Raw genomic sequence first — 13,077 nt, 5'->3', positions numbered from 1 at the left:
CATTCCTGTAAATACTTGAATATTAGCACAACTGCTCCCAGACTGTGGTTGACCAAAGCTTCCAAAGCTGAACCCAAGGCAGATCCAGCACCACTTGTGTGGCAGACTAGTCCAGTGGTTGGTATAGAGAGAAGAGAACCCACTTTAAATCCAGAACAAGTGTTAGACAAAGGGCAGCATTTATTCAGCGGGAATCTTGCTATTAACCAGTAGTCAAGGATTTTATTCAGGGCCCTTACATTCCCCGAGCACAAGAGCTGAGATTCTGCCCTGCAGCAGCATGAAGATTTAGACACAGTGCCTTTTAACCTCTCCTCTTATCAATGTGACTACAAAGTGTTAGGCTCTACCTAGCCCTAAGTCTTCAGTCTGAACATATTAATTTTAACTATAGAGACTGTATATTTGTGCAAATCTCTAAGACTACACATGTGGGCGTATTTCTATATTTAAGAGTTTTGCTCCTAAGCCACCATGTGTAGCACTAAAAATGATTTCACCCATCAAGAAAAGTGTGGGATGTTCTCACTATAAGCCGACTGAATGGTTACAATTGAGCTGCATTCAAGTTACCTCGTATCACCACTTTCCTAACCCAAATTCCTTAAGGGTTTATAAACGTCTAAAAACAATCCCCCTAAATGTATATAGCCAATATTTTTATAGTCTTTCATAACTTTTTCCCTGAGAATATAAACATAAAAACCTCTTTAAAAAATATTAAGGTTGACAAAAATAATGATGCCAGGAAAACCTTCACAGGTCACCATGACATAAGGGAGAGAGGAAAAAAAGAATGAAAAGAAAGAGTGAAAAGTGTGTCATTTCTTAATACTAAATTTGCTGGCCTCACTAAGCATTTTTTTAACTTAGTTGTATACCTTCCTCAGACTAAGATTTAATCCATTGCCTGTACTACTTTTGATATGTTACTCTATAATTTTACTATAGTTTTAGGTAGGTTTCATCAAAAGACATACAAACTTTAGCAGGTTTCCTTATGACAAGTCTAAATGTCTTCTGGGGTTATATTTGCTCTTCTGGAATTCAGGGTACCATGTCAACTATGTCATCCACTTTCAGAACCCTGAACAATTGCAAGATAAAATTTGCAAGACATTTAACCTTGCTATGACACGTAATTTTCCCCTTCTCAAAAGACCCGTATGCTCTCCTTGTATCCCTTCATGAAAGAAACAAAGAAATATTTACTTATAACACCACTTGGGAATCCAATATATTTCATGCCTTAAGGCAGCAGGTTTATACCCATTGTATCCCACTGAGCGAGAGCTCTGCTGAACTGGTAGATGAAGATTGAAGTTTATATTCAGGCTTTGGAACTGCCTTCTGTTTTGAAGTATGTTCAGTTTCACCTCTGTCGGGCTGCTTTTCTTGAGACTCAGTCATTTGCAAAGAAGCAGTCTGAGGTTTCAGTGAATTTTGTCCTTCTCCAAGTTCAGAACTGATAATGAGTGCTTTAGCTAGAGAGTCCAATTCATTAGCAACCATACAAGACCTTGGTATTTCATGGATAGGATTGTTTGTAGAAGAAGATAAGGTAAACAAACTACAGTAATTATTAAAATATCCAGATAAGGTGCAAATTTTTTCTGTACAGCTTCTGAGCTGGTCTGTATTCCTATATGATCCTGTGGAAATTAAAAACAAAATGAATTAATTTTGATATTTTGCGATACTGGATGTGCATACCCATCCACCCTTCTTTAATTCTAATTAGGGCTTCTCTACATGTGGCAAACAATTAAGAGGTGAAGGCAATGAATGTAAACATATGTTAAAACTCTTGCATGCTCCTATTAAATAGTAAAAGGTTAGCTGTAGCTGAAACCTCCAGCCATTTTAATTGTAAATGAAAATATTCCCATAGGGATCTAAATATTGTCAACTGACTGTACATTATTAGTTGATGATCCTTAACTGTCCCCATGTAGATATGATGCATCAGGACAGCATCTGATAAAATGAGTTCTTGCTCACAAAAGCTTATGCATCTCCAATTCAGTTAGTCTTTAAGGTGCATCTCTATCCTGCCTTCTGTATCCTTTAAAGGATGTTAATAAATTGACTGTATAACAAACTTCAACATCAGGAATCAACTGAGGAGAGGAAAAAAGTACATGGAACTCAGACCCCAGGCAAAGGCTCCCAGTAACTGAAACCAGTACATTGATGACATCCCAAATATGTATAAAGGAAATGAAATCTTGGTCATTTATAGGCAAAAATATTTATGACAATTCTGACTTTAACTTAATCATTCCTCTGTTAGGTATTCAAGACTCAAAACACTTTGCTTCTCTATGTAAGGTTTGAAAAAGGGCTCTAGGTCCTTCAAAAGAGACTTCCAGCAATATACCAAGAAAAAAGGAAAAATAAACTTGGATAACCAATATGCAAAAGCCAAGCAAACAAGCCAGCAAGCAGTTTAAAGTAAGCCCTCACTATCTGGCATCCTATACATACCATAAAGAAACTAACCTCCCTCACTCTGTGAGGATCTTTTTTAGTATAAAGTTTTCCAGTAAGACACATAGTTATGCAACTAAATACCTTGTAATGAAGAAACAACAACTTGACAGACTTTATCCATGCACTGCTCCAATTCCAAATATTTTGCAGCAAGATTAGTTGCTTTTATTATTATTTCCTGGAAGGCAGACTCTTCTTCTACTAATCGAAATCCCGTTATTTTCTGTATTAAACAGCAATGAATTTACATATCAGTAAATTCAATATACATGCAATGTATACTGCAATATACATATCTCAGTAATGCCTAATGGTTAGCTCCCCAATATAATGGCTTCAAATCTCACACCAATCTAATAAAACACAGCAACACTGAAAGACAAAACATAGGGAACATTGGATTGTTGAAAATGTATTAAAAACAGTTTTGGCAGAAATGGCAATTTTAGCATTCTTACAATGAATATCAGCTGGAGCTGTAAGAACACGATTTTTTTTTACATCCAACTAGTATACAGCTCTGGTATTTTGGTCAATAACTCATTTTGTGATTCAACATCAAACCAAAATGCTAAAAAGTAAGGTTTGACCAATTGCAGCCATGGTCTTGAAGTGACTGCACTAACATTATTTCATACATGGCTTCAAAAAAAACTTATTTAATATGAGAGAAGTTCACAGACATTTTAGGGTTCACATGTCCCTTAAGTTTATCATATATTATGTACTCTACAGTTCTGCATTATGATTGTTTTTTTACGTATTCTTTATCACTACAGCTGCAATGCAATCTCTCCAATGTAAGAAATACTGCAGAGTTGTTCAAAGTGACACCACATATATATGTCTCTACAAAAACATCATAGCCTTCCCAGGTCTCCTCCTCAAGTTAATTTAGAAACCTACATCATGTGCATGCAAGTCAAATGGTTTCTTCCAACCGGTGATATCGCGTATTGTTTAAAGATAAATTTCACCCTGCATCATGTTATACAGTTGCCTAAACCTTAAATCCCTCTGGCAGTTATCCCATCTCAAGTCTGAATTAGATTGCAATTTTCCATCAGCAAATTCTGCCAAATTCTGTCACCTTTTTTCTAGGCTATTAACAGGCCACTGCAGAACCCTGGTTCACTTGTTTAAACTTTCTCTCCATTTTGAAGACTGACTTTTTCCACCCCTACTTCTGTATTAGTCTCTAAACCACAACTGCTTACTTCTGACTCTGTACATCCCCAGTTTTCTTGCTAGTATCAGGATTTTTAAAAGTGTAAATAAATTGTATTTCCCAGGTCCCCACTATTTTGTCAACCACTATCAAATAACTCATGTACACTGGAGGGTTATTTTGCAAACTGTAACTGACCAGAGTTAATCATTTTTTGTTCAAATAAATAGAAAAGTTATATTTATATAACCATAAAAGAAATAAAAGATCAGGAATAAAAAAGAAAAAAGTTACAGAAAAGTTAACTTTACCACAAAACACACATGCAATAAATGTTACTCCCCTTTCAAGCTAAACGTTTAATTAAAGCTGAACTTTAATTTCTGTAACATAATTTTGTGAAAGGCATCCCTTACCTTTTTGCAGTCTGATAGAGTATTTTCAAGGGATATGGCCAAAGCAAGAGCATTATTCTTTACTTGATTTTGAATCTACAGAAAGATTTTTAGTTGTTATATTGTATACATTATTCAACGCCACAACAAAAATATAAATCTCCATTCTAGGATCAGCATATGCACGATTAACAAAGAAACTGCTTAAAAGAGAACAATAAATACAGAATGAAGTTTCTATAATGCTTTGACCGTCTTAAAAAAAAGTAACCATCTACAGATTTCATTAACTGCATATGAATCACACAATCATAGAAAATTAGGGTTGCAAGGGACCTCAGGAAATCAACTAGTCCAGGGGTGAGCAAAATGCGGCCCTGGGGCCAGATGTGGCCCACCAGGCCATTCTATCTGGACTACGGGGCCCCTAAAAAGTTTAGAAAATTAATATTTATCTGCCCTGAGCCTGTCATGGAGCCCACAATGGTTTGCCAAAACTCTGTAAACTGCCCTCTGCCCAAAATAATTGCCCGCCCCGATCTAGTCCAACACCCTGCACAAAGCAGGACTATCCCCAATGGTATCGTTCTAGCCTGGGCTTTATCGAGCTGGGCCTTGAAAACCTCCAAAGATAGAGTTTCTACCACCTCTCTAGGTAACCTGTTCCAGTGCTTCACTACCTCCTAGTGAGAAAGTTTTTCCTAATATCCAACCTAAACCTCCCTTGCTGCAACTTAAGACCACTGTCCCTTGTGTCATCTGTCACCACCAAGAATAGTCTTGCTCCATCCTCTTTGGAACCACCCTTCAGGTAGTTGAAGGTTATTATCAAATTCCCTTTCAGCCTTCTCTCCATAAGTTTCTTCTCCTCCTCAGCCTCTCCCCGTAAGTCATGTGCCCCAGCCCCCAAATTTCCTTCACTGCCCTCTGCTAGACTCTCTCCAATTTGTCCACATCCTTTCTATAGCGGGGGGAGCCAAAACTGGACACAGTACTCCAGATGTGGCCTACCAGTGCAGAATAGAGCGGAATAATCACTTCCCTCGATCTGCTGGCAATGCTCCTATCAATGCAGCCCAGTAAGCTATTAGCCTTCTTTGCAACAAACACTTTTGGTTTATTTCCATCTTATTGTCCACTGTAACCCCCAGGTCCTCTTCTGCAGAGCTGCTGCTCAGCCAGTCAGTCCCCAGGCCGTAGCAGTGCATGGGATTATTCCATCCTAAGTGTAGAACTTTGCTCTTGTCCTTATTGAACTTCATGAGATTTCTTTTGAGGATCCATATGCAATAGATTAAACAAGCCATATAACCAGTTTTACAAATTTTAGATTTTGCTCTACAAGTAAACAGACACAGGTCCTTAAAGGTATAGACTGATGTAACAATTATATCACTACCAAAGTGATACAAACTGTTACAAACCAGTATCTTCATGATTTTGTAGAGATACATGTGTAATTTCAACTTCAGCCCTGCTTCATTTGGGGTCAAAGTTCAGATGATTCAGTAAAGTTGGGATGACAATATAGCTGTGATGGTCCAAGAACAGTTTAAGGCAAAGATTTTTGTGGATAATATCTTTTATGGGCCAGCTGTATAATTAGAAAATACAGTAAAAGCTGTGTGTTAACAACATTCGACTATCCGGAATACTCTATTAACCGGAATTTCTGGCCAGCTGACTGTATGCAGGGGAGGGAGGGAAGCTTGCATGCAGCGACGGCAAACCCCCCCCCCCCCCCCACCACCCCCCCCCCCCCCAACCTCACCCCTAGCTCCATGTGCAGCCACCGCTGCCACCCCCTTCCCCCCACGGGTTTTCAAAAAGGTTGAAAATCCCTGCCTCAGATAACCAGAGTTTTTAGATGTCCAGCACCCCATTTACCCCACTCATGCCAGTTAACACAGCTTTTACTGTATATAGACAAGCTTTTGGGTATATAGTTACAGGAAAGAGAGACCTGAGGAAGTTGAAAGCTTGTCTATCTCCCTCCCAACTATACAGTTGATCCAGTAAAAGATATCACCCACAAAAATTCCTTGGTCCTGGATGACTTAGCAAAGTTTCATTGCTACTGGCTTTGTTAGCCTTCTACAGTCCACTGTGACTGTGCCAATCAGGAGGGACCTACTGAATTTATGATTGCACAATTTATGCGAAAACTGCAAATTTAGGTGGGCTCCATGAAAAAAAATGCTTACCAGGAAGCAGAAGTCCTGCACTCTTGGAGCACATGTGGGGAGGGAGGGGGAGGGCAGGGGACAGGGAGAAAGCTGAGGCAGGGCTACTTACAGAAGGGGGTGTGGAGGATAAAGGCAGTAGCTACCTACAGCATCTGTGCCTTTTGCTGTGAGCAGCGCTTACCCCCTCCTCCACTGCCTCTGCCCTGTGCTCCAAGAATGTCCAAGAATGCAGGGCTTCGTGCCCTTTTGTCTGCTCAGTGATAAGTTTTTTTATTTGTTTTTGCAGTAAGGCCACCAAAATTGCAGAGCCTGCCACTTGGGGATGGTCCAAAACTGCAGCTTAATTACCCCAACTAAGCCCAGAGAGGCCATTAATCCATGCTTAACAACACATGTATTAATAGCTTCCCCAGGTTTAATCAGGGTGATTAAGCTGCAGTTTCTGGCCGTGTAGCAATCTGTGGAGAAGAGCAGGACTGCCAAAGCCCCTCGGTCAGAGATGTGAGGGTGGCCCTGCTACACTCCGCCCATGAAAATGGCAACCAGCCCCGGGATTTGCCCACAAAAATCAGTCAGCTGCCTCCTTGAGTTCAGCAGACCCCTACCAATCACCCATGAATCTGTAAGTATAGTCAGTAACTCCAACATTTCTTCAGAAAAAGAGTAACAGAGAGAGAATCTCTTTTTGAGAGTGTAGTTACCCATGAGGAGATAAGGGTTATGGATGGGCACCATGAACAACTATGCCAAATAGAGAGTGTTTGGGAAATGCATATGATCCACTATAACTGTTTTGTGTGGCAAGTCTATTTTACAATAAGTGGAAGATATGTTGGGGCAGTTTAGCCCTGAATGGAAAGCCTGCCTTAATGCTGCAGTTACCTTCCACTTAGTGTAGGATAAATACATCACGAAAACAGCATAACTGATAAGCTTGATGCATGATAAGCCCCCTCCGTCTTTTTAAATCTGTAAAATTGTTCTGCCTGCCCATAACGGTACACTCATGGACTGCAAGATGGATAAAAAACTGACTGGATCATCAGGCTCGAAGAGTAGAAATTAATGGCCTGATACCACCTGCCAACTAGATATCAAGGGGAGTGCCCCCCAGGGATCAAGTCGTGGGGCTGGTTTTGTTCAATATCTTCATCTATGACCTGGAAGATGAGATGGAATGCACCCTCAGCAAATCTGCAGATGACACCACGCTAGAAAGACTAGTAGATACACTGGAGGGGAGGGCTAGGATTGAGAGAAACCTTGACAAATTGGAGGACTGGACCAAAGGAAATCTCATGAAATTCAATAAGGACAAATTCAAAGTCCTTTATTTAAGACGGAACAGTCCCATTCACACCCCCAACCTATCACCCATCCGCGACCAACAATAAAGTGGGTATAAGCCAAAAGTGCTTGTTGCAAAGAAGGCTAACAGCATACTGGGTTGCATTAGTAGGAGGGTTCCCAGCAGATCGAGGGAAGCAATTATTCCCTTCCATTTCATACTGGTGAGGCCACATCTGGAGTATTGTATTCAGTTTTGGGCACCACACTATAGAAAGAATGTGGACAAGTTAGAGAGAGTGCAACGGTGGCAACAAAAATGGTTAGGGGGCTGGAATGATGAGAAGGTGAGGGAACTGGCCTTATTTAGTCTGGAAAAGAGAAGACTGAGAGGGGATTTAGTAGCAGCCTCCAGCTACTTGAAGGGTGGTTCCAAAGAGGTAAGAGCTACACTGTTCTCAATGGATGCTTGCAGAAGTTAAAAAAAAAAAAAAAAACCCACAAAAAAACGAACAAACCTGGGGCTTTACTTTAAACTTAGCACATTTCTGCATCAAGCCCTGCATGTGCCCAGAAAAGGCAGCACTTTAGCTGGACCTAGCTCATATAGATCAGGTGCTTTAGTGGGGCTTTTTTGGCACTTTTATCTAATAGCTGATTGAATAAGTTTTAGATAAAAGCACCAAAAAGCCCCACTGAAGCGCCCAATCTATACAGATGTTACAGAGCCGGGGCAAAGTAATGCACTGCTGCTTCCAGTAAAGCACGTTTGTTTGGTTCTTTTTTCCACCTCTGCAAACAGCCCTCTCAGTCTTCTCTTCTCCAGACTAAAGGCCCGTTCCCTCAGCCTCTCATCATAAATCATGCCGCAGCCCCCTAACTATTTCTGTTGCCCCTGCTGGACTCTCTCCAATTTGTCCACATCTTTTCATAAAGTAACTCCGAAGATTTCCCAAGCCATAGTGTAAATTTCTAGCCCAGAACAGGTTAACAGGCCTGTGGATGTCACTAACCTCTGTCCCTCAAGCCACACACTACTAAAAAAACAAAACAAAGAAACAAAAAGTATAATCTCAAAACTCTTTGCTTTCATTACTCACCTCATTTTTTGGATACTGCTTCAAAAGTTCTTTCTGCATTTCCCTTGTTTTGTTCTGTACAGAAGCCAAAACAAACTCCAATCCTGAGACTACACCACCATAAATGGCAAGTATAAAATCTCTCTTTAGAAAAAGAGTTCAAAACATTAATGCTCATGTAATAGACAAAATATTCAAATTGTTACAGTGAAAATATCAATGACAGACTCAAACTGAAAGAAAATGACTTCGCTCTGATGTTCTTCTTTCTTAAAAATATACAAAATGCCACATGCTTAGCTCTACTGATACGATTTTCTTCTCTTAATAAAACAATTTCTAGTAGCCAGCAATTAGTGTGAACACAAAACAACTGTACTACAGCTGTCAATGCACTGTGACCTGGACTACAGGAATTGTGTACGGACAACTATGTTGGTTAGAAGCATGCTTTTTGGTTTTATTGTTATGACCCTAGTATGGATACAGCTTACATAAGCACAGAACAGAAGGTGTTTATACTGGCATAGCTTATGAGAATGGGTTATACTGATGTACGGGTTTCTTTTTTTAGCAGTGCAGCTGCATCCACAGTTCCGTTCACTTTTACCATAAGGGTGTAATTAAAACATTGTAACTCTTGTATGTATAATTAAAACAAGCACTTAGGCTTATAAACAACATTTAAGTTGAAAAAAAAAGTTTAATTGAGTTACCAAGATGCTATCCAAGACCAAATTCTGTGTTATAGATACATACTAGATTGTGGGGACAGAGATTAAATCCAATGCAATAACTCTGTATAACTATGAAAATGTGAGTATTAGGACATCAATATTTGAAAATATTAACACAAACAATTAATATAAAAGTATATTCTTTATTTTGGCATTAATCCTATGAAGTAGTCATCATGTATAAACATTTTTCCAGTACTAATCTTAGAAGTTGCTGTTTCCAACAACCTGCTGTTTTTACCTGTATGCTGGTTGTGTCATCTTTGTTCTCTTCAGAAAAGTATAAATCAGATCCTGCGAGTGCTACCAAGTGTCCCACATGTCTTGCTGCTTGTTTCACTGTTTGTATTATTTTGTTCTGAGCTTCGCTTACCATTGAAGGTATATCTGAACAACAACCCTGAGCAATGAAAACAGATTAATCATTTAGATAGGAAAATTCTGTGGTGAAAGTGCAAATATTTTTAACTTCATACATACAACAGGTCTTGAAACTATACTGAAATGGTTATGAACATTATCTATTACAAATCAATGACTCAATTATCTCAACTAAAATGGAATAAAATATTTACACTAGAGAGAGAAAAACTGTTACTAGTGCACTACAGAATTATGCATCTACACATGTATATTGATGCAGAGCAATACACTCCAGTGCTTAGTGCACCAGAGTTTATTGCTCCTGGGCACCACATATACATGTGCGCCTGGGACCAAAGCCCATTAAGCCAGGTTGGAGCAGCACCAGCTGGCAGAGGATCCAGGGGGCTAAGGGGGCAGTCTGCCAGGTCAGTGCTGCTCTGACCCAGTTCAATGTGTTGCGGAGGGGCTAGCTGGGGCACAACGGTGCTTCAGTGCAGGGCTAGCCAGCAGGCACCTCCCACACTGAAGCACCTTCATGCCCCAACTAGTTGTGTGTCAGTGTCTACATGTGCACTGCTGCAGAGTAAAAAACGCTCAGCTATTAGCGTACTCCAGCCTAATAGTTCTGTGTGTGTAGACACAAGTCATTTACTGCAGAGCTAGTCTACTCCACAGTAAATGTCTAGAGTAGATGCACCCCTATTAGAGGAAACGGAACCAATAGGTATAAAATACAGTTGCCAGAAAGTTTACATAGGATGGCACTAAACAGACAGTGATAAAGGGCAAGTTATAAAATATTACACATTTAAGTTTGTCATTTCTAAGTTGAGCATGACCTGAAGAGGTGTTTAGATGTATAGATGTGCATCAGGTAGGCACCAGACTGCTATTGAAAAGCCTATAGTTAACACTATAACACTGTGCACACATTTCTAAAATGTACTTTCTTCTTTCTGTTCATAGAAAATATAGTTTACCTGCAGTAGTAATTGTAAATAACCTCCCAAGTTTTTTATTTCCTGTCTCAGTTCTTCAATTGTTACTGAATCAGTGCACTTTTGGAAATTATTAAGCCAATGCTTTGTTAGAACAACAAGCTGTTCAAAAGCAGAGGTAATTCTGATGCTGCAGGTCTGAGTACCACGATCAAGAGAAAACACTATAAAAGAAATAGCAGATTAATGAGAAGGAAAAGCAAGATCCTTTTATAATTACTACTACTAATAATAATGTAAAGTAGATACAAAGCAATAAAATGCACCACAAAATAAATGGTATGGAAAATCTTGCTTGTTAAGACACAGTAAGCTTACAATTCTCTTGACTTTCTTCATCTTGCTGTTTATAGGCTTTTGAAATGGAAGTTACTTCAGTATGAATTGTAAACAAATTAGTTAGGAGACTATCTGCTATACTCCTTTCTTCTTCTTGATTTTGTCTTAGTATATCCAAAGCCAAGCCAATTAATTCTTTGCAAATTCCAGGTAGAAATAATTCAGAAGGATTTGAACACATACTTCTGCTTTTATTCAATGAACCTGTATTAAAAAAAGAAAAAGAATCAGAAATTCCTTGCATATAGCATTTGGTCTGACAGACAATCCCTTGTCATAACAATGTTATGTTATTCCCTTTTGTTGCTATCTAAGCTACTGAAGTATGAAAATGGTTAGAAAAATTAAAATACATGCATTTTTCAATTGATAAAAATATTTATATAGAAAAACCTATGTTTTCTTAATTCAGCTAAGATAATGAAAATAAAAAGCAAATAACAAAACTTTCCTTTCCACTTGCAATTAAGTATACACAACAAAATAATAAAATAACTGACCTTAAATGACCATGTAAAGAAAAATGAAAAATTATTTAGGACGTTCAAGTAGTTTTATATTTAAGAAAAAAAAAGAAAAAAAACCCAAAAAACAAAAACTTTCCAAACATTTTAAAACGTTTCCAAATTTTCATCATTTAACTGAAACAGCAAAAACAATTGCAGATAAGATTAATGTCTCAAATGATATAAATCGAAAGTAACTATCAGATGGAGCTATATAACAGCATCATCCAAGTTAACCTGCACTGTTAAAAAGGATTATATTATATAGACATGGGACAGATTTAGGCAAAAAATCCCATAAAGACCTGCCAACAAGCAGCCTAACACCCATTATAAAAGATATAAAATCTCTTTTGTAAAGCATCATGTTTCCTATTTTCTTTTCAATCAGGCAAATTATTGAATTATTAAACTGCATATTTTTTCATTAATAAACAATGAGGTCCCATCTTTTCAGTATTAAATAAAGTAATCTGCTGTATAAAATTTAAAAAAATACCTGATAACTGTGAAATGTGTAGGTTCTGGATTGGATGCATTTTTATGCCAGACAGACAATCAGAAATTCTTCGATTCTTCATGAAACTTCTGCTCCTAGAAAAAAAAAAAAAAAAAAAAATGGGGGTAGAGACAACACATGATATACAGGTCTTTAAATTCATCACTTTACATTTGCTCATAAGGGCAGTAAAAATTGCCTCATTTTCCTTTTAGTAGTTGGAGTAATACAGAGCAGACTCCTCATGTACCAATAACTACTGAATGTAGTGAATATTGCCCTCTAACATGCGATTTGACCCAAGAAATAATGATCAGGGCAGATTGTCAGTTGGGTAAATTATCGTACTTCCATTTGAGTCAGAGCTACATCTTACAAAACCTGAAGACCACTAACTAGTAACTAAAATACACATTCTATATATTCCCTTGAATTTGTGACGAAGGATGAGCTTGATGGCCAATCAAAATAAGCAAAATTCTGGCTCCCACAAAAGACTCCTTCATCCAAGTCCAATTCCTAATCATCCAAATGAATGTGTTAGCATATATTAACTTCCTACATACAAGTCCCATCACCTTCAATCCCAGAATTCTTAGGATTTGATGCAACTGTCCTAACCCCGTCACCAAATACGAAGTCAGATTAATATGTACATCATTCTCTTTCTGTAACTGCTGAGTACAAATCTTTGTTCATAATCTAAAGGAAACTGCACTAAACACTGAGGTCTTGAGTTTTTTATGAAAACCTTTGTTGTTTTGTTTTAAATATACACATGTGTACATGCGCATGTGCAAACACACACACCCACTACCTAACGTGGCAACTGACACGTGGCAATCCAATTGTAATTTTTGCACAGATTGGTGGAAAGTAAACTCTAGATTCCCTCTTAGCACAGATAGGGACAGAAAGAAACAATATTGGATGCTTCTATTCTTCGTTCTGCCATCAGGTGGGTTGGAAACTTCTAAGCACCAGACTGATCTGGCCACAGTCCATGCAGACTAGGCAAAACACA

General features: G+C 38.4%; 1 protein-coding gene across 1 annotated transcript in view; it reads right to left on the bottom strand.

The window, feature by feature from the left end:
• Nucleotides 1–43: 43 nt before the first annotated feature.
• The window catches only part of KIF14 (kinesin family member 14), a 70,008-nt gene continuing 56,974 nt past the window's right edge, over nt 44–13,077 (bottom strand). Inside the window, exons 23-30 of the mRNA XM_014520762.2 lie at nt 12,054–12,148; nt 11,028–11,252; nt 10,692–10,873; nt 9,587–9,745; nt 8,630–8,752; nt 4,078–4,152; nt 2,575–2,716; nt 44–1,652 (exon numbers count right to left, since the gene is read on the bottom strand). Of these exons, the coding sequence (XP_014376248.1) occupies nt 1,264–1,652; nt 2,575–2,716; nt 4,078–4,152; nt 8,630–8,752; nt 9,587–9,745; nt 10,692–10,873; nt 11,028–11,252; nt 12,054–12,148 (1,390 nt within the window). The 3' untranslated portion in view covers nt 44–1,263. The remainder of the gene's footprint in view (nt 1,653–2,574; nt 2,717–4,077; nt 4,153–8,629; nt 8,753–9,586; nt 9,746–10,691; nt 10,874–11,027; nt 11,253–12,053; nt 12,149–13,077) is intronic.

This window comes from Alligator sinensis, unplaced genomic scaffold, assembly GCF_000455745.1.
Source record: "Alligator sinensis unplaced genomic scaffold, ASM45574v1 scaffold34_1, whole genome shotgun sequence".
NCBI lineage: Eukaryota > Metazoa > Chordata > Crocodylia > Alligatoridae > Alligator > Alligator sinensis.
The sequence above is the reverse complement of the archived record's forward strand: the minus strand, read 5'-3'. Positions and strand labels throughout refer to the sequence as shown.